The sequence below is a fragment of the Salvelinus fontinalis genome, chromosome 9, assembly GCF_029448725.1.
Source record: "Salvelinus fontinalis isolate EN_2023a chromosome 9, ASM2944872v1, whole genome shotgun sequence".
NCBI lineage: Eukaryota > Metazoa > Chordata > Actinopteri > Salmoniformes > Salmonidae > Salvelinus > Salvelinus fontinalis.
In genome coordinates, this window is record NC_074673.1 from 44463999 (window position 1) to 44490720 (window position 26722).

The 26722-nt window shown below is 41.4% G+C and overlaps 2 protein-coding genes across 3 annotated transcripts; both read right to left on the minus strand.

Annotated features, from left to right (window-relative positions):
- Positions 1-2744: 2744 nt before the first annotated feature.
- On the minus strand, positions 2745-6342 carry LOC129862673 (cyclin-dependent kinase inhibitor 1B-like). Its single transcript, XM_055934556.1, has 3 exons — positions 5600-6342; positions 5066-5195; positions 2745-4151 (listed from the first exon to the last, which is right to left on the minus strand). Exons 1-2 carry the CDS (start codon positions 6027-6029, stop codon positions 5077-5079), a joined length of 549 nt encoding a protein of 182 aa, XP_055790531.1. The 5' UTR covers positions 6030-6342; the 3' UTR covers positions 2745-4151; positions 5066-5076.
- Positions 6343-8233: 1891 nt separating this feature from the next.
- On the minus strand, positions 8234-16395 carry yars2 (tyrosyl-tRNA synthetase 2, mitochondrial). 2 transcript variants are annotated; one of them, XM_055934554.1, is made up of 5 exons: positions 15585-16395; positions 15177-15344; positions 14673-14828; positions 14372-14542; positions 8234-10677 (listed from the first exon to the last, which is right to left on the minus strand). In XM_055934554.1, exons 1-5 carry the CDS (start codon positions 16370-16372, stop codon positions 10518-10520), a joined length of 1443 nt encoding a protein of 480 aa, XP_055790529.1. In that variant the 5' UTR covers positions 16373-16395; the 3' UTR covers positions 8234-10517. The 2 variants fall into 2 exon arrangements, with proteins under 2 accessions (XP_055790529.1, XP_055790530.1); XM_055934555.1 differs by having other exon boundaries at positions 16103-16308.
- Between the last annotated feature and the right edge of the window lie 10327 nt (positions 16396-26722).

Here is a 26722-nt window from a genome sequence, read left to right on the forward strand (position 1 = left end):
ATATTCTTTGGCCTCCATAGTCTTGTCTATGGCTCATTGGATGACTGTCTTTGTCAAAACTGAGATGTTGCTGGTAAAAGCACAAACAACAGGGTAGCAGCTTTGGTTTGAGAAGTGGGGGGGACATAAACACATTTTTTTTTATCCTGTCGGATAAACACTCCCAACAGCCTACCCGACCGCTCGGAGGCATCCGCATGGTCCTAAAGCACACAGTTGTCTTGTTTTGTATCATATTCCAATGATAAAACTGGGGGGGGAGTCCCATCCCCATCCCCAGTGAAAGTTGTGCCCATGGATAATAACAATGTAATAACAGTGTAGGCTACTTTCACGTTGAACATTTCCAGTCCAACTGTTGGTTGGGCCTCTGGAGAATAACCAGGATTGCCTGTGTGGTCAAACTTACCATTTAGTTATAGAGAAATTAATTATACAGAAAAAAAACAGCATTGCCTGACAGAATTCCTGGTGAGCATTATAAAACAGAGGGGCTCCTGTTTTGAATGAACCAACAAATTAGTGTACTCAATGTTTGGCACGAATAACCTAACATTGACCTTGACCTCTGTCCATGCCAATATGACTTAATGACACAAATCATCCCTCCGTCCCCCAGTGATACTCTTAGTGTGGTATTCTCAGACTGCAGATAGCACTTCCTCCTCCTCCTCCTCTCCAGTATTTCGGGCCGGCAGGGCGGAGCACTGCGGAGGCTCCTAGACGGGCCCTTTTGTCTGACTGGGAGCCCCAGACACAACAGTGCCAAGCGCCCACCCCTCACAATGGCCTTCCGCACAAAGCCACACACACATGGACAATGGACCCAGCTCTGAGTGGGGGTGAGCAGCAGAGCTAAGGTTACCCACCTGCACACTTCAGAATGAATCAGGAGCCCACTAAGAGCTGCTGCTGCCGCAGGTGTCTTCCTGATGCATCCTGCTTTCTGGTGCTCTCAGGCTATAGTAGGGTAAGGAGAGGAAGGAGCCCTTTACCAACTCAACACTCAATATCCTCTTTAAAAAATAAACCTTTTTAGAATTGTAGTGGATGGTTGGGTACATGCGCGTGCGTGAATCAGACTAATGGATTGAATTGACCACTCCACAAGGTCAAGGTCTTAAATTGCCATGGAACTGATCAGATGGAATTTGGTGAGAAATGGCACAGGTGTGCATCTTGACAAATGCATGACAAATTATGCAATAGATTTTCAAATATCACTGTGAACATGTTTTTATTGCTTTGCTGCTAATCTTTACAATGTCATTGATGATTTCCAAAATAGATTCTTTAAAAAATAGAAAATATTTAAAGGATTTGGGAACCAGATATATTTTCAAAATTGATTCTATAAAATGTTTCTATGCTATTTGTGTAGGCGAATATGTTGTTTGAAAATGTAGGCTACATTTTATAGTTGTAAAATATAGTAGGCCTATAAATTGTTGCAAACAACTCTCCAAATAGGGCTGAAATGGTATTTCAAGTAGCCCAGTAAAACATCTAGGACAAAACATAATTCTGGTGTAAAAAGTGAAAATAAATATATGCCATTGTCCCTTCATGACAAAACAGAGGAAACTCATATTTTTCATTTAAACTAATTACCTAATAGGCTACAAAATAAGGCAAATGAACAATCTACATCAAAATATTGTTTGTATAGCTTTAATATATAAAGACATCAGTAACATGATATATATATAGACATCATATAGGGTTGTTGCTTTATTCAACGGATATTTCTACATGCTTTTTTCTACATGCATTTTTCTATAATTCATTCAAAGTCAAACTACAGTTAAAACATCTGTATGCATACATTTAAAGTACTAATTGGTTATCGGCTATACTTATGCACTCTGAGATGAAATATAACAAAAAACGCGTGCACTAAGACTAACTTGCGTATTTCAAATGTGGACCCGTGTAGACAGCATAAAAGTGAATCGTTTCAAACATGCCATTAGACAAATGTAACTGGATGCAACAGCGGTGTGTTTTCCTTAGTCATAACCGGATTGGAGGACCCAAACGTCAATCACCAGGCTTTTTTTTTTTTTTTAAATACTCCACGATTTCATCATATTGGGAGTGTCACTGCACAGACGGCGGCAGCCGTGGCACAGTTGATTTTGAACACAAGCTAAAATATATTAAAATAGCCTGATTTTGTAACCGTAGTAGTAGCAAGAACATCGTTTGTATTTACCGGATCCTATTACGTGCTACTTCAAGCTTCAAACATGGAAACGTAATGTGCCAAATGGTACTCAATACGCACAGTTTGGTTCCAGTTTGTCCTCGAGCCGAAGAGAATACACCAATTGATAAAAACGCTAATTTAATTTACTGAAATACTGTATCTAATCATAAATCCTATGAAAATCACTAGAACCACAAAAATACGTTTTTATCGAGTTAAATCTTTGCATGCCTTTGACTTCATTCCAAAATTGTAAATGGTCTAAAATCCTTCTAAAAGCAGTGAATATGGAGAGAACTGAGGTATAACACAATCACAGCAATCTGTTATTTTCTTATGCCTAAAAGCAGGGCCCTGGGGCATTTTTACTTGTGATTCACAAATAGGCTATATGAAACAAGTTATGAAGCAAAGGAATATAGATATGAGTGTAATCTAAATAGAATAACATTTGTATACTACTGGCTGAGAGAGACCGTGTGAGTAGGCTGGAAAGCATTCCTATCAACAGTGCAAACATGACCAACAAATGAGATAGATGTAATTTCTCAGTTTTAATTGATTGCAACATATCTTATAACCACACAATACAAAATGCACATCAAATATTTTTTTATCAGGCTCAGGTTGCAACCTAATTTGATAAAATAAAAACTAGCAAAAATACGCTTTACAAAAAAAAAAAGTATAATGTAAATGCCACTTTGGATAACCGTAATCAAAACCCCATTTTATTCTACATTTTAAAAAGCCTGACATAAATAAGTTAGTATAATTTCTCAGTGTTTTTACACAGTTATGTACACTTCAAAGATTTACACGAAATAAACAGGCAGAGTGACTGCTTTTTTGTGTGACAATTCTTAGCCTCTGAACAAAGGCTGATTGTAACTGGGTGAAATAAGTTATTTTCGAAGCTACATTTGCATGGTCAGCAGTCTAACAATGTCATGGAGAAGAGGGGGGGTGAACAAATTCTATTACCTTTCTTAATCACGCAGGAGTACAATGTCAAGGCAACCTGATGGTAGGTGAAAGCGTCGACAGCCATATTGAAGCAACCAGGTATTTGGTATTGTAGGGCATTATTCCACCCATATGGAAACGCCTCATTAAAAGTAACATAACCGTTAAACTAAAGAAGACATATTTGAGCATGTCAGGGAGAGGATACAGTCGATTCATACAACCAGTACAGTTAACATAGACTATCCTTCAGCAAATGATAACCTCCCACAACTTTAAATACAATTGGCTACACTTTCAAAAACGGTGAGTAGGAAAAATGTGATATTCCGGAATCTCTCAAAATACAAAAAAAAATTGGCTGACTTCAGATCTCTTTTTTTGTCATAACAGAAATAGTTTGTGGGGTGGATGAGAACCCAGGTTGAGTGACACTTAAATGACCTTAAAAAAAACAACAAGGCCACACATTAAGTACCGTCCTTCTCTCCTTGCATACAGGGATGACCTATGAAGATCTATATTGATGAGGAACAATTATTTAAACCATAATAATTTTCTCAATGGGGCAGATTTATTATACTTCAACAGGTTACACTCACTGCCTTAAGATACACAGCATTTTGAAAACAAAACTACACTGCAATTCTTCAAGTCAAATCAAATTCACGCCTTTTACATAAAGGATTTTTTAAAACACAATACGTTTTATGTGCTACATATGAAGAGAAATATATACACAGGTAGTAAAAAAAAAATGAGCAAAAAAGTAAAACCTAATTGCACACTGCTACATTGACTGCTTTTAGAGGCAGTAACTTTATGAGTGCCAGAACTTTAGTGTTTATATTCAGTGCTTGCACAGCGTCCCCATCCTTCAGGAGAATTGATATGTTTCGTTTTCTTTGTAGTTCCTCTTCAAAAATCAACCAACACTGAGGCTTTTGATGACAAAAGGGGAAATACGGCTTCAGCTCTGCAGAGAAATAAAAAAAAATTAAAAAGTTGTGAGATCAGCTCTAATGTACAACCGTGAACATGATTACATACAAATGCATAAAAAAAAAAACTTGGTTTTGACATGACAATACATTTCTAAGAAACCTAAAGAGAAATATTGAAGTCAAAAAGACACCCTACAGACTCATTCAAAGCACCAAGACTCACCAGAACACTTTCACTTTCCAAATTATAATTTGTTCTCTCCAACACACACTTTATTTAAAGTTTCATTAAAACTTTAGGCCTATTAAAAAACGTTGATAGGCTACTGTGCTTTCATTCACTAGAATGGACAGATGTTTTGAGAGGGGCCTAGCGTGCATAAGGCAAAATGAGGAGACAAGCCTCTTCTCCCTCTCGTGAGGGCAGTGGTTGCTGACGTTTTACTATAGTGTTGTTCTGAGACTTGTTTACAGTTTCGTCGGAAGCTCAACCTCACCGTGGCAATGGTTGTAGTAAACGTTGCCTATGTGTAGCCTCTTGGACTTTAACCCTTTACTAGACCGCATTGAACGTCACGATATAGTTCATTATGCATTTCGAGCTTCATTAAAGCGTATAGTCACTTGGCAATTGCACATAACTTGGGAAATTCCCAACTGCTTAACATATTATTTAGACAGCAGGTCTTAAAAGCTTACAGGAATACACGTCAAGTGATGTCTCTCTTCACAAAACCCAACTTGAACAGCTTTACACACCCTGCAAAAAAATTGCCAATATATTGGGTGAGTTCCAGAACAGTATAGTCCATCTCACTAAAGCCAGACAATATCTAACGAGCTATGAAACTAGTCGCCTGAGCTAGAAATAAAAGAAACTCCAGCATATTGCAAGCTCCAGGAGACCATAGTCCTTCTGTCCTGTTGTATCAGACAAGTTACTCACCTTTGTCATCTTCACGTTTGAGTCCTGGGACTGGTTTTCCTGGGTGTATTTTCTACAGAATGCGCCAAGGCTGGGCAACGAGGAACTTCATCCGAACTGTTGTGTGACCTTTTATTTTGGGACGAGGGGTCTGGAAGAGAAATTAAAAAAGTTAGGTTAAAATGATATTCTCGAAAATTAAGTATTGCGAATAGCGTAGGGCGTTACTTTTTTATTATCTTTAGTGATTTGCTTATCAGATTCTATGTCTTCACAATTTGACAGTCATGTGCTACCGGTAAAGCCTAGTGAAAACGACGCTAATAAATTGCAGTAACGCTTTTATTTAGAATAACTAACAGTAGGCCATCTAACTGGTAACTTTCGACCATGTAGCAAACAAACAGTCTGCTACAAGGTTACGTCGAGCCTGGCTGATACAAAATTACATCAGCGAATGAGCCAGCACCGGAAAAGTAGCCAGAAGGCAGAAAGACAAAGCAGCCAGACTGACATCATGATTAGAATTTATCATCATTATTCATAAACGCGTACCATGGCAGGCTGGTCTTTTTCTCTGCCCGGTGCACTGCTCTTTGCTCTCCGACCTTTCTGTGTTTTCCGAGGGCTGCGGTGGAATCACACAACTATTCCCATTAAGATCCACATTATTATTCCCAGAGGGGCAAAGGCCCTTTGCCGATCGTTGAGTTCTGCTGTAGAAACGTGGAATGTCTTTACTATCCACTAATTCCCATTCGAATCTCCCGTTTAATAGGGGTGTTTGACTTGAAAAATCGAAGTTCCATTTCGCTGAGGACGTCTCTTCAATCTCTTGCAAATGTCCCTTTAAATCCCTCCTTAACTCTTCGTGATCCACCGGGCCGAAAAGGTTTCTGCAGGCTGACGGTTTGGGGTGATCCGAAAACCGAGCATCGGTCCTTTCAAATGTAGGGCTCCCATTTGAAACACGAACATTTGACATTTTCCGAGAATCAAAGAACGTCCAAATAGAACACTTAAAAATGCGTATTTCCTCCTTGCTCACCGCGATCCAAAACAAGAGTAAATCGGCTGATCAACACAAACGCATGCATAGGTCTGTAAAGAAACGCTAACTTCCAATATGGCAATGTGAGATAAAGTAGTCTCGACAGACCATCAAAACAAAGTGCCGTAACTGAAGCCACTCCTGTCAATTTCGTCTCGTAGTAAGAGAGAAGAAACAACAGACAAACCTTTTCAGCACCCAATATGGCGATTGAGGGAGGCTGACTGGGCTAGAAATGATTGACACAGAGAGCAATTTAAAGCGAAGAAGGGCATTCATTGGTTAAAGAGTATAGACCCGCCCATTTCCCTTAAGGTTATCTACACGCTACAAAGGCTTTCTTCAATACGTTACTTAAACTTCATGAAACCTGCTGTAATCACAATAGGCATCTGTAACATTGTAGCAGTGGATGTAACGAAATAAAGGGCATAATAATGAAACGTAAACAGTATACAGTAAACAGTATAGTAAACAAACCGTCGTGTTGAGAGAATATTTGAATGGCAATGTGGTCTATCTCTGTGTCAGAGTTTTTCAGCACCAAAATGTAACAATAAATATACAGGGGAAATCTAATTTTATTTGTGAATTATAGAATTCTAATTGTTTTTCAATACATGTGGAGATTGTAATACAACCTTAATGATTTGAAACGTTTGAAAATACACAAGTCAGTGTGAAGCAACTTGTTGCATGAGGTAGGTACACTTCCATTGTCATATGTCAAGCATTCTACAAATCTGAACATTTTTATTATTTTACACGGCGATGACTTATTTCTCTCCACGATTTAGATGAGAATATTTACTTATCTGGGCTAAGTCAAAGTCACCAGTGGTCACCTCAGCAAAAGTGATGGGTATCACAGTAGTGGCAAGCATCTCTCATTGGGAAAACAATCTTATCTGCAATATATCGAAACCAGACAATTTTGAAAAAATAATCAAACCATCAATAACTTCTTTGCCATCTGCAATAGAGACAGACTTGGCAGTACAATGTGACAAACGTACACTTGTTTTTAATTAGTGTGCATGCTGAAGGCAGGACACTGGATTTCTTACATACTTCTACTCATTACATGTATTCCGGCCTCTTTAGAGCTGAAACAATTTAAGATATTAACAAGAAACCAACTTTCAAATGTGTAGACAGCCCCAACTTACATTGATTTCCATTAAAGATTTTTTTCAAGCAAAGGGCCATAGACTTCAATGTTAAAAATGATACAATTTGGCTGCGCATCTCTTCTTGAACCGTTTAATCTATAACACCAAAAACAACATTGACTGACCTTACTTAGATTGGTTGTCAAAGGCTTTTTGATACCATTTACACCTTTTGAACTATTCTGATTTAAAATGTGCAATATTAACATGAGAGTCAACGGTGACCATAAGAGGTAGACAGTATTCACAGTGCCACTGCTTTCTAACCACTCAATACGTAGTGAGGTATATTATACGTAGTGAGGTATATTATACGTAGTGAGGTATATTATACGTAGTGAGGTATATTATACGTAGTGAGGTATATAAACGGTGACCATAAGAGGTAGACAGTATTCACAGTGCTACTGCTTTCTAACCACTCAAGCTAGAAACTCCAAACCAACTTCAGGATGATGGAAACACTTCATACATTCATTATTAATTCCTCTATCCTTTAATCAGCTTAGATGTGTGTAAATTCTGTAACCGTATAAGCTATAAACACAAACCAACTTTCAAACGTGCAGACCACCCCAACTTTCCTTGAGAAAATTCAAAAATATTTTTTACAGCATCTATACTTTTTAGTACTACAACAATATTTAAATGAGCTCCCAATGCACTTCAATGGCAATAAAAGGGCTATAGACTTACATAGGGAAAATTTGGCAACGCGACTCCTCTTGAACCATTTAACACTAGAACTGCTGGGTCTCGAGGGACCCCCCCTTCAAGCTAATAAGCAGTCATTCTGACTGCAACATTCTAACAGTGTAATTAATACATGTCATATATGCCATTGCAAAAATAATAATTTGGTTGGGTTTATAAGAGCTTAGGTAACATTAGAATAAGATTTTTTTTTAATGTATAACAATAGCATTTTCATTAGTTTATGTTACTGTAAAACTAAAAACACCAAAATTCAAGTGTTCAATCAATTTTATTTGTGGAGTGCCTTTGTTACAACTATATAAACAGAAAGCATGTGTTGAAACACATTAACAGCTTATTTTAATAACAACCAAATAAAAATACCCCAACCACCAAGACTGTGTTCCACCTATATGCACCTAGCAGTGGCGCCCCCCCCTTGCCAATGAAAGGCATCCTAGGTGAAACGCTGAGTAAATATTGAACCGTTCAAGCTAGACACCATGTTCAGGCTATCCATTCAATCAATCTTTCCATATACATACTTTTCCAACTATAACCAGTCACCACCATTACTACTGGAGTCACAACTAGTGATGGGCGGGTCGACTCATAATCCGCATGGCGGACGGGTTTGGGTCACTAAATATTGTGTGGCTGAAGGGTGGGTGCATGGCGGGCGGGTTGAACAAAGAGAAACAATACCTTAAAAAATCCATAAAATGTATAATTCTTGTGCAATTTATATAGGCTACATTGAGGTTTTTCTGTCATTATTTTAAGCTATCTGGTATTAGTGCATAAACCTAAGCTTTAGGACTTAACTGTATGCGCCAAATAGCCTACACAGCCAATCGCCAAATAATGCTTTTGGGAACGGGCAGAAAAAGTTAATGTCAATCCACGGAGGCAGAAATGACATTGTTGAAGTTTAATTCAATAAGACCAAAGCTGTGAAAGGAGAGTTGAAAATAAAGAGAAGGGAGGGCCAGAAAAGTCATGTTTGGAAAAGATCTAGTGAAGTGGTAAAAGAGGATGATGTGTGTGATGATTGTGAGGCGCTGTACAAATCCGACAGTCACAAGACGGGACTTCAAATAGGCCTATGGCAGGTCAAGGGAACTGTAGTCTCCTGTTCAGATGGGTTAAATGGAAACTGAAATCTGGACACTGACTCTAAGTCTTTAACCTCTCACATATCCTTAATAATAATGCCGGCAGAATGAAGCATTTCTTGCAGTAAAATTATACACCAAATGTAGGCAAAATTTGGACTTAGGAACAGGAGTGGAGAAATATGATTTCTTTCTTTCTGCATTTTGATAGAATGCATTGCTCAGTTAGATAGATCTGTAGAGGTGCTGTCTTCATCATAAGAGCAACATAAAAGCTGATAGTATTTCAAACACATAAAATATGCATCGAAGCCAAACTGAAATATTATCAGAAACACTTTGGGTCATTTTCACAGCTTTCTTTTTCCTTACAACCGGTCAAACTGATGTCATTTGGACATTTTGCACAGACTATATATATTTTTTGCGTTATTGAATTTTCTCCCCAGTCCCTAAACGTATTTGCTCTGAGAAAGAAGACAGAGAAAATATTACTGATGTCAACTAGATTGAAGCATTCACTCTAGGGATCTATGACATTATTCTGGTGAGCAAGGCTTTATGTAGTCTTTTAGGGAAACATATAATGACAGAAGCGAAGCTACATGCATCTAATTATTGGCAAGTTGACTAACAAACAGCCTACCAATATGTCGGAAATTATAAGCAGAAACATATCAAAATCAGCCCCCCAAAAATTCTGCACCCATTGTCAAAAATCGTTCTGCTGCCTTTAGCGCATTTTCTACATCTTATTTCATCACATATAGTCGGGCGGTTGCAGATGGGTTATTAGCAATTGCGGGCGGGTGCAGGTGAACAAACAGCTGACCCACGCACCATTAGTCAGTACCACTACTAGAACTTATTTCAAAACCAGAAATACTTCAAAACAAGCTAGCAAGCACACATTTTCTTCAGGAAATATACTTCCCATGTTTCCTATTCCTATTGTCATTTTTTTTATTTAGAATGATCATCTATTTTAGCTGTAAGATATTTTTCCCATTGAATTTTAATTCCTGGATGTAACTAGGGTCTTGCAACCGAGCTTTGCTTCAGGCTTGCTAAAGGAGGCTTTTCCCGGTCCTCATTGAAAGAGAAGACGATACTGACACCTAGTGGTGAAATTCAATAGTAGGCAAATCTGCTATCTAATATCTAATGATCACAAAAATAAAACAGTTTACGGACACAGTATGTAACATACAACTAACAAGACAAAAGCCTTCTAACAAATATATTTAATACCACATCTTACAGCATCATTCAATCCACACATATAGAGTGCACTACATCCCCTCAGACACCAACAGGGATGTATTGAAACAATACAGGTCCATTTCCAATATCCATCTCCCTTCCCCCAAGCCTCCCAGCTTGCGGTCCTACCTCCAGTCCACAAACAGTCCATAGGAGTTTTAAGGTCCCAGTGCCACTCACAGATTGAGCCACTTGATGATGTGGAAGTTCTTCTTGCCCACTCTGAGGAGAGAAAGTCCGTTGGCCAAGAGGTGCTGTCCAGGGATCAGTACCTGCTCTGGGCTGTCTGTCTTACTGTGGTTGATCCATACGGCTCCTTCTGATACCATGCGATACCTGCAGCACATAACACATTACAGCACAGAAATAGTCAGTTAACACTGTTTGAAAGTCATACAGACAAAAAAAGGAAGATTTTGAGAGAGAAATAGAGGGAGTGAGAGGAACAAGCAATGAAATTAAAACCGGCCCAAAAAATAGCAATGTCCTGCTCTTTCCCTGACTTTTCTGCTCATTTGTCTGAACTTTTAAATCACAAACAGAAAATTATTTAGAGCTTAAAAAATAAAAAATCCCCCCACATCTATTCCCAACGTAACCCACCAAGACAATGCATTGTAAGACATTGGTACCCAGCCAGGTGCTAATGTGTCTCTGCTCTCCTTCCTGAACGAATGACAAATGGGCAATAATTGCACGCGTTACTTTAACATTTTAATTAGGACTAACTGAATGGTAAGGAGGTTGAAGAGGTTGATTTCATTTAAAACAATAGTGTAATGATGACTTTGTATTATGCCTATTTATCAGCGTTGGCGCTCATGTTTATAGCAAATAACTTGACCGTGAGACTCGTGGGCTAATATTCTCTTTTACGTTTTACTTTGTAAACTTATCACATTTATTGTAAGGGAAGCGAAAACATGCTGTGTTGCAGTAGACCTTTAGAATAATACAAAACATACACTATATATAGAAAAGTATGTGGAATCCCCTTCAAATGAGTGGATTCAGCTATTTCAGCCACACCCATTGCTGACAGGTGTATAGCCATGCAATCTCCATAGACAAACATTGTTAGTAGAATGGCCTTACTGAAGAGCTCAGTAACTTTCAATGTGGCACCGTCCTTCAATAAGTCAAATTTCTACCCTGCTAGAGCTGCCCCGGTCAAATGTAAGCGCTGTTATTATGAAGTGGAAATGTCTAGGAGCAACAACGGCTCAGCCGTGAAGTGGTAGGCCACACAAGCTCACTGAACGGGACCGCAGACCGCTGCGGCACGTAGGCCTCTTAGTTCCAGTGAAGGGAGATCTTAACGCTACAGCATACAATGACATCATAGACAATTCTGGGCCTCCAGCTTTGTGGCAACAGTTTGGGGAAGGCCCTTTCCTGTTTCAGCATGCACAAAGCGAGGTCCATACAGAAATGGTTTGTCGAGATCAGTGTGGAAGAACTTGACTGGCATGCACAGAGCCCAGACTTCAACCCCATCGAACACCTTTGGGATGAATTGGAACGCCGACTGCGAGCCAGGCCTAATCGCCCAACATCAATGCCCGATCTCACTAATGCTCTTGTGGCTGAATGGAAGCAAGTCCCCACAGCAATGTTCCAACATCTAGTGGAAAGCCTTCCCAGAAGAGTGGAGGCTTATGTAGCAGCAAAGGGGGGACCAACTCCATATTAATGCCCATGATTTTGGAATGAGATGTTTGACGAGCAGGTGTCCATATACGTTTGGTCATGTAGTTTTTTTTAGACCTGCATAAAATAAATAATATATTTATTTTGATGGTGTATATCAAATGGATTTATTTGACTTTTTAAATGCAGATGTTCCAAAGGCACACATCAGCATCTTGTATGCAGAGGCCTGGAGATGCTAAACATGTTTATGTTCATTGATGGTCAATGACAGAATCTTGAGACTGCCACAGCCCTATGCACGTTACCTCACAATCGAATCACAATCAAATTTCAATGAGGCCTAACTGAATGATAAGGAGGGTGAAGAGGTTGATTTCATTTAGAACAACAATAGTATAATGAGCTTGTGTTATGCCTATTTATCAGGGTTGGGGCTCATTTTAATCATTTGACCGCGGGCCTTGCGAGTTGATATTATTCTCTTTTACATTTAACTTTTTAAAAAGAAGCTATTACGGGACAGTTTTACTTCAGAGTCACATGCAGGTTAAATGTTTTGATTTCAACACTGAACAAAAATACAAACGCAACATGTAAAGTGTTGTTCCCATGTTTCATGAGCTGAAACAAAAGATCCCAGAAATGCTTCACGCTTTTTGTGCGTACTTCTCTCCAATTTTGTTAACATCCCTGTTAGTGAGCATTTCTCCTTTGCCAAGATAATCCATCCACCTGACAGGTGTGGCATATCAAGAAACGGATTAATCATTATGATCATTACACAGGTGCACCTTGTGCTGGGGACAATAAAAGGCCACTAAAATTTGCAGTTTTGTCACACAACACAATGCCACAGATGTCTCAAGTTTTGAGGGAGCGTGCAATTGGCATGCTGACTGCAGGAATGTCAACCAGAGCTGTTACCAGATAATTGAATGTTCATTTCTTTACCATAAGCCACCTCCAACATTGTTTTAGAGAATTTGGCAGTACGTCCAATCGGCCTCAACCGCAGACCAAGTGTAATCACGCCAGCCTAGGACCTCCACATCCGGCTTCTTCACCTGCGGGAACATCTGAGACCAGCTACCCGGACAGCTGATGAAACTGAGAAGTATTTCTGTCTGTAATAAAGCCCTTTTTTGGGGAAATACTCTTTATGATTAGCTGGCCCTCCCACGCCCACCTTTGGCTGCTCCCTTGCCCAGTCATGTGAAATCCAAATATGAACTGTAACTCAGTAAAATCGTTGAAATTGTTGCATGTTGCATTTACATTTTTGTTCAGTATATATAGTATCAGAAAGAGCATATTCTGCAGTTTCTATGACACTTACCTTGGTAAAATAACTTAAAATTCAAAAAGTGCAACTATTTCCAAGAATAGCTGCGCTGTCCATGCCTTCAGCACATGACCACTCCGCTGTCCATGCCTTCAGCACATGACCACTCCGCTGTCCATGCCTTCAGCACATGACCACTCCGCTGTCCATGCCTTCAGCACATGACCACTCCGCTGTCCATGCCTTCAGCACATGACCACTCCGCTGTCCATGCCTTCAGCACATGACCACTCCGCTGTCCATGCCTTCAGCACATGACCACTCCGCTGTCCATGCCTTCAGCACATGACCACTCCGCTGTCCATGCCTTCAGCACATGACCACTCCGCTGTCCATGCTTTCAGCACATGACCACTCGCACGGCAGAACTGCTCTGGCTACTAAGCGAAGACTAATAACACAATCAACTTAAAATATGCTATTCTGTATTTGTTAAAACACATTTTCTTATTTCCACAATGTTTCTTTAGACCTGCCAAAACTAAATTATACTGAAATTGTTTGTGATGGACTTGAACTAGTTGTTTTTTGTTTTAACGTATAGCCTAGAGTTACATAGTATCATTTCTATTAGTTTATTTTCTTTGAAATAATAGTTATTTTTTGTATTCTAATGTTACCTTCATAAACACAACCAAATGATTATTCTTCCGACAGCATATATGAAATGTATTTATTAGACTGCTAGAATGTTGATGCGTCATTGGCTGGAAGTGTCGAAATATGGCTTTAGGCTTACGTTCTTCACTCAGACTTTGTAGAACTATACAAAACATATCCTTGACTCTATCTAAACAAATATCTATTCTTACATTTTTACATGGATATAATTCCACAAATATGTCTTTATACAATTCATCATTTACAATAGTTTATGCCATATTTATGGTGCTTATGTTTGCGCACCTTAAGGGTTGATATGCATATGATGCGTATGCTAAAGGTGCGAGTAGTGAAATAGAGAGTGAGCGACCCTCCGTGTGAGGTAGTCGGGTCAGGTATAAGGAACAGAGGAACGTAAAGGTGGAGCCCTACCCTTTGGCCCCCTGGGGGATGGCCTCTGCCCTGCGGCAGGCATCCAGTACTGTGGTCCCTGGCTCCAGCAGCAGCTCATGGAAAGGGGCCTCTCTGAAGAGCTCCTGCAGCTCAGCATCGCTCATCTGCTCCAGGGCCTGTAGGTTACTGTGGTACAGGGCATTGGTGCACCTGGAGGGAGAGAAACACACACACACACACACACACACACACAGCATTACTAATAGTGCCAAGCGAGACCTCATGAATGACACACAAATTACCTATGCACTCACACAACACACACGGACACACTCCTCACCTTTTGGCACTCTCCAGACCCTCCTTGCCGTGGACCAGTTTGGTGATTTCGGCGGCGAGGCGTTTGTGTGCAGGCCGTTTGCCTGGCTCCTGTCTCTGCTGCTCCATCACCCTCTCCACCTCGGCCAGGGGTAGGAAGGTGAACAGCTTCAGATACCTGCAGGTAGCACAACCAACCCCGACCCAGTCTCCAACATCATCATACATAGGCTGCACTCAGATGCTAATACCACCAGGTCCCATGTTCACAAAGCGTCTCGGAGTAGGGGTGCTGATCTAGTTGCGCCTTTTAAATCATAGAGGGGGGACCTTGTCCTAGATCAACACTCATCATCTGAGACGCTTCAATACGGGCCCAAGGCCGGTTTCACAGACTCGGGTTAAGCCTAGTGGTCCTAGTCTATACAAACAAACCATCAAATTATACCAGAATCAATATAAGCCTAAATAGAAGGCTCTGATAAGTGGGCCAGTTCTATTGCGGTCTCAGTCTCCAGCCACCTACCATTCCACACTGTTGTCAGGCTGCCTGAGGAAGAACTGATAGAGGTCAAACGGAGATGTCTTGTCCCTGTTCAGCCACACTGCATTGCCTGCTGTCTTTCCCAGCTTGTCCCCCGCAGAGCTGGTCACCAGTGGGATGGTCAGCCCATACACGTCCTGTCCAGTCACCCTGTTACAGAGAAATTGATACAATGGTTATTAAAGAGGCCATCACTGGTCAGTTAATGTTGAGGCAAGTGTGTGTTATTGCATGTTTACTACTGTGGGCTATTTATGGCCTTGAAGCATCACTCTGGTGTCTGATGCACCATGCAGATGCTAGGCTACAATATCTGGAATCGATGTGATAATTGGTCAGTACATTTGCAAATGTCTCTGTGTGTGTCCAATGAATCTGATGTAACATTACTTGTGTATGAACTCGTGCCCAGACATCAGGTTGCCCAGCTGATCTGTCCCTCCCAGCTGGATCTTACAGTTATGATTCTGGTTCAGGTGGTAGAAGTCATAAGCTTGAAACAGCTGGTAAGAGAACTCAGTTAGGCTCATGCCCTCTGCACTCTTCAGCCTGGACTGGACACTGTGCCTACTGAGCAGGGTCCCCATTCGGAAACGTCTGCCAACTTCTGACAGAAAAGCAACCACATTCCAGTCTTTGTACCAAGCTAAATTGTTCAATAGGGTTACAGTGCCAAGCTTTTTAGAGTCGTTGTGGAAATTCAGTTCATGGTTGGTGAAGATTCGCTGCAAGCTCTCCCTGATAGCCCTTGTATTGTCCTCCACTACACCAGACGGTAGCTGCTCTCTCTCGCTCGTTTTCCCGCTTGGGTCCCCTATCTGTGCTGTTGCACCACCGATTAGAGCGATGACATTGTGTCCTGCGCTTCGAAAATGCAATAGCCCGACGATAGCGAGTAAATTACCCACGTGAAGGCTGTCCGCCGTGGGGTCGAATCCGCAGTACACGGTCTGGCACCCAGACTGCAGCAGTTGAGGAAGTTGATCTTGGGCTGCGTTTTCGGGGAAAGCATCCTTCAAAATGCCCCGTTTATTTAGCGAAAAAAGAATTCCACTTTGGGTTGTTGCAGAGCGATGAAACACGTACCTTAACGTTATACATGGGAGTGTGTTTTTAAAAATAATACAAGAACCATGCCACGATACACGTGAAAAAAACCTGGCTATGGATGCCGCCATATTGGAAACTGTGAGACACTGGACTGGAGGAGGAAAGGGACTAAAGTATGACAGAAAAAAATATAGCGCCATCTGGTGTATTGTGTAACTATACCACATCCTGCCTGTTCCTCCTGACCTGTGGCCTTTTTATTGAAAGCTAGTGTTAATACATGTAGATGGATTCAGTTCCATCTTTCCCAATGCACTGTGCACTTTCACCACCCTGTGAAGTTCCTCATAATTTATTTAATCTGTAGTAAACTGCATGCTTTCCCGACGAGTGGTTGTGGGAGGACCACACAACATGTCATCACGTGACTTCAAGTTTACTTCGGCATGATGGTTATTACAGTATATCATTCCAAGCGATTCCACCAACATTGCTCACATAATTCATTTTACCTACACAACAAGATTCCACCTTGTCTAGCATATTTAGTTTTGTCAACATTTTGAAAGTTTAGCCTACCTGTTTCCATCAGGCCTGTCATGACATGTTTTATCCGACATGTATGCTACTGTAGTAGCATAAAGAAATTGGCTGGAAATCTGATTCTTTTCCAGATTCTTTTCTGCCCGTTCCCAAAAGCATTTGGCGATTGACGTGTAGGCTATTTGGCGTGTGTACAGTTAGACCCTAAAGTGTAGACTTACACACTAATGCCAGATATCCCAAAAATTCTGAAAGAAAAATCTCAATGTACCCTATGGATATAAATTGCACAAGAATTATAAATGTATGTATTTTTAATTGTGTTCTCTTTATTCAGCGATTTTGCAAGGGGAGTGGAGGGTACACCTGGCCCATAGACTTGCATTAAATTGCAAGTATCAAACATCTCCAATCCAAACTCAAATCTAGAATCGGCTTTCTATTTCGCAACAAAGCCTCCTTCACTCACGCCGCCAAACTTACCCTAGTAAAACTGACTATCCTACCGATCCTCGACTTCGGCGATGTCATCTACAAAATAGCTTCCAATACTCTACTCAGCAAATTGGATGTAGTCCATCACAGTGCCATCCATTTTGTTACCAAAGTGCCATATACCACCCACCACTGCGACCTGTATGCTGTGGTCGGCTGGCCTTCGCTACATATACGTCGTCATCTATAAGTCTATGCTAGGTAAATCTCCGCCTTATCTCAGCTCACTGGTCACGATAACAACACCCACCAGTAGCACACACTCCAGCAGGTATATCTCACTGGTCATCCCCAAAGCCAACACCCCCTTTAGCCACCATTCCTTCCAGTTCTCTGCTGCCAGTGACTGGAACGAATTGCAAAAATCGCTGAAGCTGGAGACTTACATTTCCCTCACTAACTTTAAACATCAGCTATCTGAGCAGCTAACCGATCGCTGCAGCTGTACATAGTCCATCTGTAAATAGCCCACCCAATCTACCTACCTCATCCCCATATTGTTTTATTTACTTTGCTGCTCTTTTGCACACAGTATCACTACTTACACACCATAATCTGCTCATCATCATCTGCTCATCTATCACTCCAGTGTTAATCTGCTAAATTGTAATTACTTTGCTACTATGGCCTATTTATTGCCTTACCTCCTCATGCCATTTGCACACACTGTATATAGACTTTCTTTGTTTCTATTGTGTAATTGACTGTACGCTTGTTTATTCCATGTGTAACTGTGTTGTTGTTTCTGTCGCACTGCTTTGCTTTATCTTGGCCAGGTCGCAGTTGTTAATGAGAACTTGTTCTCAACTAGCCTATCTGGTTAAATAAAGGTGAAATTTAAAAAAATAAACTAGACTACCTGTATTTGACATTGTGTTGTTATTTCGCTGAACACTAGATGGTTTCATTTTATTTTTGGCAGTGAAATGATGCTACTCAGGTGAGAAAAAAACCTCACCCAAATGTACGTACAGCCCCGTTGGAAAATAGAAATGGTGTCACGCCCTGACCTTAGAGAGCCGTTTTATTTCTCTATTTGGTTAGGTCAGGGTGTGATGTGGGGTGGCCATTCTATGTTTTGTTTTCTAGGTTTCTGTATTTCTATGTTTTGGCCAGGTATGGTTCTCAATCAGGGACAGCTGTCTATTGTTGTCTCTGATTGAGAATCATACTTAGGCAGCCTTTTTTTCCCACCTAATGTGTGGGTAATTATTATTTTCCGTGTGTGTTTGTGTGCACCTCGGTTGAGTCACGTTCATTGCGGTTTACCTGTTTGTTTAGGTTTCACTCCAATTAAAAGATGTGGAACTATATGCACGCTGCGCCTTTGTTGATTTATGACAGGGAGTTTGAGGATAGCGAGTGTGACAAATGGACTGTTTGAAAATGTGAAGACATTTTTAGTTTTTATAACAAATTATTATATATTTTTAAAATGTGAATCACATTTTTGGGGGGGGGACCCCTGACGGCATTGCCCAGGGGTACACGTACCTCAGTTTGGGAATACCTGTAACTACATGATGAGATTATTATGGACAAAAGTGTGAGATTATTTTAATTTGTCTAATGGCAGCCAAAAACCAATCAACATGTCACCAGAATAAGAACCTCAATATTTATATATATTTGATTTTTAATGTTACATAATGTGTCTTATTATCCTCTCAGATTGATAATGAAAAAAAGTATTTGTTTGGGTTGTGTTGTGTGGATATCCCATTCAAATCTCACGAATTTAAATCTAGATCATTTGGAAAATGGGAATAATGTGCAATTGACCATGTTTTCTTACCTCTCTATGTCAATGACAAAAGCCAAGTAGAGTAAAACCAAAGCAAACCCCCCACCTGCTTAGTAGTGCATTTATTTTGGGGTGAATAACAGCAAAGTTTGACCTGTTTTTGATATGTCTTTGTATATTTCCATGCAGTAGTCTGATTCTCTGTAGTAGTGGTATGGGGATAATAATGAATTGTATTTTGTAATGTGGTTTCTTGCATCAAACAAGACAACATTTTCAGTCACCGTGTCTGAAGTGGAAAAAACAGGTTTATGTCAAGCCTGCATGTTTTTTTCAAAAGTCTCATGGAATGTAGGCCTCCATTGAACACCACACATTGGCTGCTACTGCGGCTGAATGATATAAATGGCTGTTCTGTGTTAAAATGTTTCTCCGTTGTTGTTTATGGTATGGCTACAGTGCATTTTTTGTAAATAAAAAATTAAAGCTGAAATATCACATTTACATAAGTATTTATACCCTTTACTCAGTACTTTGTTGAAGCTCCTTTGGCAGTAATTACAGCATTGAGTCTTCTTGAGTATTACCCTACAAGCTTGGCACACCTACAGTTGAAGTCGGAGGTTTACATACACCTTAGCCAAATACATTTAAACTCAGTTTCTCACAATTCCTAACATTTAATCCTAGTAAAAATTCCCTGTCTTAGGTCAGTGAGGATCACCACTTTATTTTAAGAATGTGAAATGTCAGAATAATAGCAGAGAGAATGATTTATTTCAGCTTTTATTTCTTTCATCACATTCTCAGTGGGTCAGAAGTTTACATACACTCAATTAGTATTTGGTAGCATTGCCTTTAAATTGTTTAACTTGGGTCAAACGTTTCAGGTAGCCTGCCACAAGCTTCCCACAATAAGTTGGGTGAATTTTGGCCCATTCCTCCTGACAGAGCTGGTGTAACTGAGTCAGGTTTGTAGGCCTCCTTGCTCACACAAGCTTTTTCATTTCTGCCCACAAATTTTCTATAGGATTGAGGTCAGGGCTTTGTGATGGCCACTCCAATACCTTGACTTTGTTGTCCTTAAGCCATTTTCTACAACTTTGGAAGTATGCTTGCGGTCATTGTCCATTTGGAAGACCCATTTGCGACCAAGCTTTAACTTCCTGATTGATGTCTTGAGATATTGCTTCAATATATCCACATCATTTTCCATCCTCATGAGCCATCTATTTTGCGAAGTGCACCAGTCCCTTCTGCAGCAAAGCACCCCCAAAACATAATGCTGCCACCCCCGTGCTTCACGATTGGGATCGTGTTCTTCGGCTTGCAAGCATCCCCCTTTTTCCTCTAAACATAACGATGGTCATTATGGCCAAACAGTTCTATTTTTGTTTAATCAGACCAGAGGACATTTCTCCAAAAAGTACGATCTTTGTCCCCATGTGCATTTGCAAACCGTAGTCTGGCTTTTTTATGGCTGTTTTGGAGCAGTGGCTTCTTCCTTGCTGAGCGGCATTTCAGGTTATGTCGATATAGGACTCGTTTTACTGTGGATATAGATACTTTTGTACCATTTTCTTCCAGCATCCTCACAAGGTCCTTTGCTGTTGTTCTGGGATTGATTTGCACTTCTCGCACCAAAGTACGTTCATCTCTAGGAGACAGAATGCAAGGTGAACTCGTTTTTCAACCACTTCACAAAGCTCTTGTTAACAAACTATAGTTTTGTCAGGTCGGTTACGACATCTACTTTGTGCATGACACAAGTAATTTTTCCAACAATTGTTTACAGACAGATTATTTCACTTATAAGTCACTGTATCACAATTCCAGTGGGTCAGAAGTTTACATACACTAAGTTGACTGTACCTTTAAACAGCTTGGAAAATTCCAGAAATGATGTCATGGCTTTAGAAGCTTCTGAAAGGCTAATCATTTGAGTCAAGACAGGAAACACATAAATACACCGGGGACTAATAGGAGACACCTGGAGGTGGGTGGAGACACTCACAAAGGCAGGTGAAACAGATCAGGGCGTGACACCGAGGCGACTCCTGCGTTGTCTTGGCTGTGTGCTTAGGGTTGTTGTTCTGTTGCAAGGTGAACCTTCACCCCAGTCTGAGGTCCTGAGCGCTCTGGAGCAGGTTTTCATCAAGGATCGCTCTGTACTTTGCTCCGTTCATCTTTACCTTGAGCTTTATTACAGACAGAAATACAGGTTTACAATGTTTTTATGCAGATTTTAGAATATTCGCATGAAAGTTTGTCAACAATTGGATGTAAACCTATAGACACCCTGAAGACTGGCATGTGTGCGAGTCCAGTGTCACTTTGATTAGACTAGGGTTTAATATTTTCCCGGTGTTTTACAAATGTTCCATCCCGAGAATAATAACTTTTCTCCTGGCTAACCAAATATTTCCCGCCCAAACCGGAAGTGTCATTCTAAAGCATATAAAACATATTAATATGTCTGGATTTGATTAGAGCTTGGATCGGCATGTTCAAGTCTGATGCTACTTGAGTCATACATTGAATACATTTTATGAGCCCTACATTATACATTTTATGAGTCCAAGCCCAAAAAAGCCTTAATGATTGTGCTGTTATCCAATACATAGCCTATGATATAGGCTACTACCCATTACACATGACAGAAAAACATAAAAGCCCATAGATGTAGCTATGTTCATAAATAAGGTGACACCTGAAAGCCGGATAGAGATGTGTAAAATAGACGTGCATCCAGTCCTTATAGTACTGTAGCATTTGCTGCAGCAAATGTAGGGACCAGAATGAAAATAAGTCCCCGATTTTATTGTGCAATCCCGGTCACTTTTAAAATGATTTGTGTATACACAGTATGTCGTTTTTTAACTGACAAATAAAATCAATCAATTAATCTCAACTGTGCAGAGGCAATTTGATGAATGGAAAGAGACATCTGTTACAAAACACCAAAAAGGTTAATGACATTGTCAAGCCAAACAAATTTGTTGCATATATTATATATAATAATAAATATTGTATCAAAATGTTAAAACTCTGATTTTCCCCTGGCTGATCATTGTCTGCAACCGGCTCTGATCGTGAAGAAATGAAACAGGCAGAAAGACTGAGCTCATCTGTGGTGGTCGGCTAACCTCAAGCTTCTGGCCCATAACCCTGCGTGGCATCAGTTGTGCCACAAAAGCAAAGGCGATATCCACGTTTATTAACGTGCGTTTATTCATGGTTGGCAAGGGAAGCAATGCTTCCCCCCAAAAATGTACCAATCATTTTTTCCCCCCGATAAAGTGATGTATCTTTCGTCTCTCTGTGTTTCATAAATGTCCTTCAATTCGCAAGAGGCTGAATGTATCTCACAGGAGAAAGCATCCGAGTGAGCGAAACAGCACCCCTCTGTATAACCTCTCACAAAGCCTTAATATTGACTACTGCAAAATTAAGCCTTTCTTGCAGTAAATTGATACACCAAATGTAAAGGAGTGGAGAAATATAATTTCTTTCTTTCAGCATCTTGAGAGAATGCCTGAATGTGCCATTAAGGACCATCTGTAGAGGAGCTATCTTTATCAGCGTCATAAAAGCTGATAGTATTTCAACCAAATTAAATACACTGCTCAAAAAAATAAAGGGAACACTTAAACAACACAATGTAACTCCAAGTCAATCACACTTCTGTGAAACTGTCTACTTAGGAAGCAACACTGATTGACAATACATTTCACATGCTGTTGTACAAATGGAATAGACAAAAGGTGGAAATTATAGGCAATTAGCAAGACACCCCAATAAAGGAATGGTTCTGCAGGTGGTGACCACAGACCACTTCTCAGTTCCTATGCTTCCTGGCTGATGTTTTGGTCACTTTTGAATGCTGGCGGTGCTTTCACTCTAGTGGTAGCATGAGACGAAGTCTACAACCCACACAAGTGGCTCAGGTAGTGCAGTTCATCCAGGATGGCACATCAATGTGAGCTGTGGCAAAAAGATTTGCTGTGTCTGTCAGCGTAGTGTCCAGAGCATGGAGGCGCTACCAGGAGACAGGCCAGTACATCAGGAGACGTGGAGGAGGCCGTAGGAGGGCAACAACCCAGCAGCAGGACCGCTACCTCCGCCTTTGTGCAAGGAGGAGCACTGCCAGAGCCCTGCAAAATGACCTCCAGCAGGCCACAAATGTGCATGTATATATCCAAGACGAACTGAAATGTTATTAGAAATATGTTGCGTCGTTTTCACAGCTTTCTATGTCCTTACAACCGGTAAAACTGCTGTCAAATGGAAATTTTGCACAGAAAATATTTGTATGGAATTATTTTGGGTGCGGGTGAACAAAAAGCTGACCCACGCATCACTAGCATTTGTCCAAGATGCTAGTGGTGCCTGTTCAAGACATCATTTGCAGTTATGTCTGAAGACCAGCAGATGGAGTCCTCAATCTCAACATCCCATGGCCTCATAGACTCATATGGCCTTCTTCTTTGGGATTGGGTTGGCGGATCGCAACCAACATTTAGGGTGCATACACCGCCACCTACTGTACTGGAGTGTGAGGCCAGTCACTGCCTAACTACATTAAATTCTCTTCATTAGTCCCGTTCTTCTAAGAAAGTGAAATAAAGCCCTAGACACCACTTCCCTCCTCTTTCCTCCCCACTACACCACCCAAACCCCAACCCCAACCCCGTCCAGCCTCTCTAACCCTTTCACACAATCTTTCCCTATCTACGTTATACAGTTCACAAAATATCAATATGTTCCACCGTTTCCTCCACTAAACACTCATCACACAGACCTGTGTTATGCCTCCCTATCATCCACAAAGTGGCATTCAAACATCCTCAACTTCCTCTCTCCTACATCCCATACTCCCCACTTCTTCCTTTACTGACCGATGCGTGCAATAAAATTGCCTCCCCTTACTACTAGCATCTCACTCCTTTTTCCAAAGATCGAGCCCTTTAGATCAAGGACTTGACTTCCCTGCAGCCCAGCGGGATCTGAATATCTACCCGCTCTCTCCTCACAGCACTCACAGCCACCACATCATCATTCTCATTACCCTCCACACCCACATGGGTGGAAAGACAGCAAATGCTTACCACCACTCCCATCCTCTCCAATCCCATTGACAGCACCATCATCTCCACAAACAAGTCTCCCCGGCCTGTCTTCACACTACTCAACACTGCAGCCGAATCAGAGAAGATCACCACTCTGAGTGGTTTCACCTCCTCCACCCATCTCAGACCTAGAATCATGGCCATCAACTCGGCCGCATACACTGACACATAATCAGTTAACCACTTACATACTCTAACATTGAAATCTGGAATATACACCCCCACCCTACCACTGACTGGATCATTTGAACCATCTGTATATATCCTTAAAAATTAATAAAACCGATTATCTATACATCTCTCCACACACCTCACGTCCTCACCCCATTCTCTCCTTCCCTCAATCATGTCAACATCTACACTTGGAGGGCCTCCCGGGTGGCGCAGTGGTCTAGGGCACTGCATCGCAGTGCTAACTGCGCCACCAGAGTCTCTGGGTTCGCGCCCAGGCTCTGTCGCAGCCGGCCGCGACCGGGAGGTCCGTGGGGCGACGCACAATTGGCATAGCGTCGTCCGGGATAGGGAGGGTTTGGCCGGTAGGGATATCCTTGTCTCATCGCGCTCCAGCGACTCCTGTGGCGGGCCGGGCGCAGTGCGCGCCAGCCAAGGGGGGCCAGGTACACGGTGTTTCCTCCGACACATTGGTGCGGCTGGCTTCCGGGTTGGAGGCGCGCTGTGTTAAAGAAGCAGTACGGCTGGTTGGGTTGTGCTTCGGAGGACGCATGGCTTTCAACCTTCGTCTCTCCCGAGCCCGTACGGGAGTTGTAGCGATGAGACAAGGTAGTAATTACTAGCGATTGGATACCACGAAAATTGGGGAGAAAATGGGATAAAAAAAATAAAATAAAAAAAAACATCTACACTTGGTTTCGGAAACAGCCACGGAAGAGCGTTCCCCAATGCAATTGCCGGCCCTGTCTCTCTCTACCCCAGTCCATATTCTACCACCTTCTACCCATTTGTCCAACCGTACGCCCTCTGCTTACCCCCTTCTCGTTCCCAGCATTCCCCAGTTGCCATTACCATAGGATGTCCCTCTGAACTCCCTTTCAACCTCACCCAGTACGCTAATGCAAGTTTGTCCCGCCTTATCCTCAGTGGCAGTTCCCCACTATCCACCTGCAAGCTGCAATGCCTCAACAGGTGTTGTCCTGAAGGCACCCACACACAATCTCAGGCCTTTGACCGTATCCTATCCAGGCGCTGTAGTACCGTTTTGACTGCCGATCCATATACTGTACAAAGCACCCATAATCCAAAGATGACCGGATCAATGCCTTGTACATATAGAGCAATGTTTTTCTATCTGACCCCCAATCATATCCTGCCACCACTGGAGGTTGGTGGCACCTTAATTGGGGAGGATGGGCTCGTGGTAATGGCTGGAGCGGAATCAGTGGACTGGTATCAAATACATGGTTCAATGCCCCAATGCAATTGCCGGCCGTATTTCTCTCTCCCCCAGTCCGTTCTGGCAGTTTAGTTCGGCTTTAGGACCATTTTGACGCCTCAGAGCCAGTGGAAATGCTGTTTGATTGGCTGGCTGCATCAATTGAACAGCTGCATCAATTGAACAACGCGGCTTGGGAGCGTGGTGAAACAGAGGTGTCACAGTCTGTCCTTTAGAGTTTTTCATCTCTACATGACAAGGTCATGTAAGGCTATAACAATTACCATGTTAGAGATTGGCTTCTTAGCGTTTACAACAATGGTTATCATCTGTACAGCAGAAATTAAACGTAAATCACAGAAAATAGGTGTTGTGGTGGCAGCTGCAGAGAAGTACTTGGGGGTACGAGATTTGACTTCATAAGAGTTACAGGGTGTGTTGAGTGGTGGTGTCCCGTCCTCCCAGTCTGATGGCATTGTGCAGGAGCAGATAGGGTCAAAGTAGTAGAATGGGGTAGTTGGGTATTAATGAATCTAGTGCTGGTTGGAAGGTGTTTTATTTGTTATTTTATTTTTTCATTTTGTATCAATAAGTATAATGGATTTATACTATAGTCCAGTTGGGTCCGGTAATGCAACATATTAGATGCCAATAAGACGTCTTCCCGGATCTACATGTACTTGAATACACAAGACCCATTCCGGGACCTAAGCGGATCCAGAGTTCTAAATAATGTTACGGGTCTTGGTGGGGTCTGATTTTATTGTCACGGGTCTCGGGTATGTGTAATTATAACTGACTTGTCCGGAAGGGCCCGTACAGATCGAAACATGACTGCTGCAGGAGAGAGAGAGAAATTGTATAATTTATGCTGCTGCTCTTGCTTATCACGAGAGTGGCGCATGTAGCTTGTATGCCAATCGTAAGTCATCAAAGAGGCAATAGGCTACAGTCATAGAACCTTGCTCCGTGTGGCAAAAGTTAGGAGATATCTAATCCATAGAAGATGGAATTACAATGACAGAATTAAAAGTTAAAGGAGATAATGGTGCCGGAGGAGATGGCTGCCATTTTACGTTCTCCTAACCAATTGTGCTATTGTGTGTGGTTTTTCATGTTATTTGTAAGTTATTTTGTACATAATGTTTCTGCCACCATCTCTTATGACCGAAAAGAG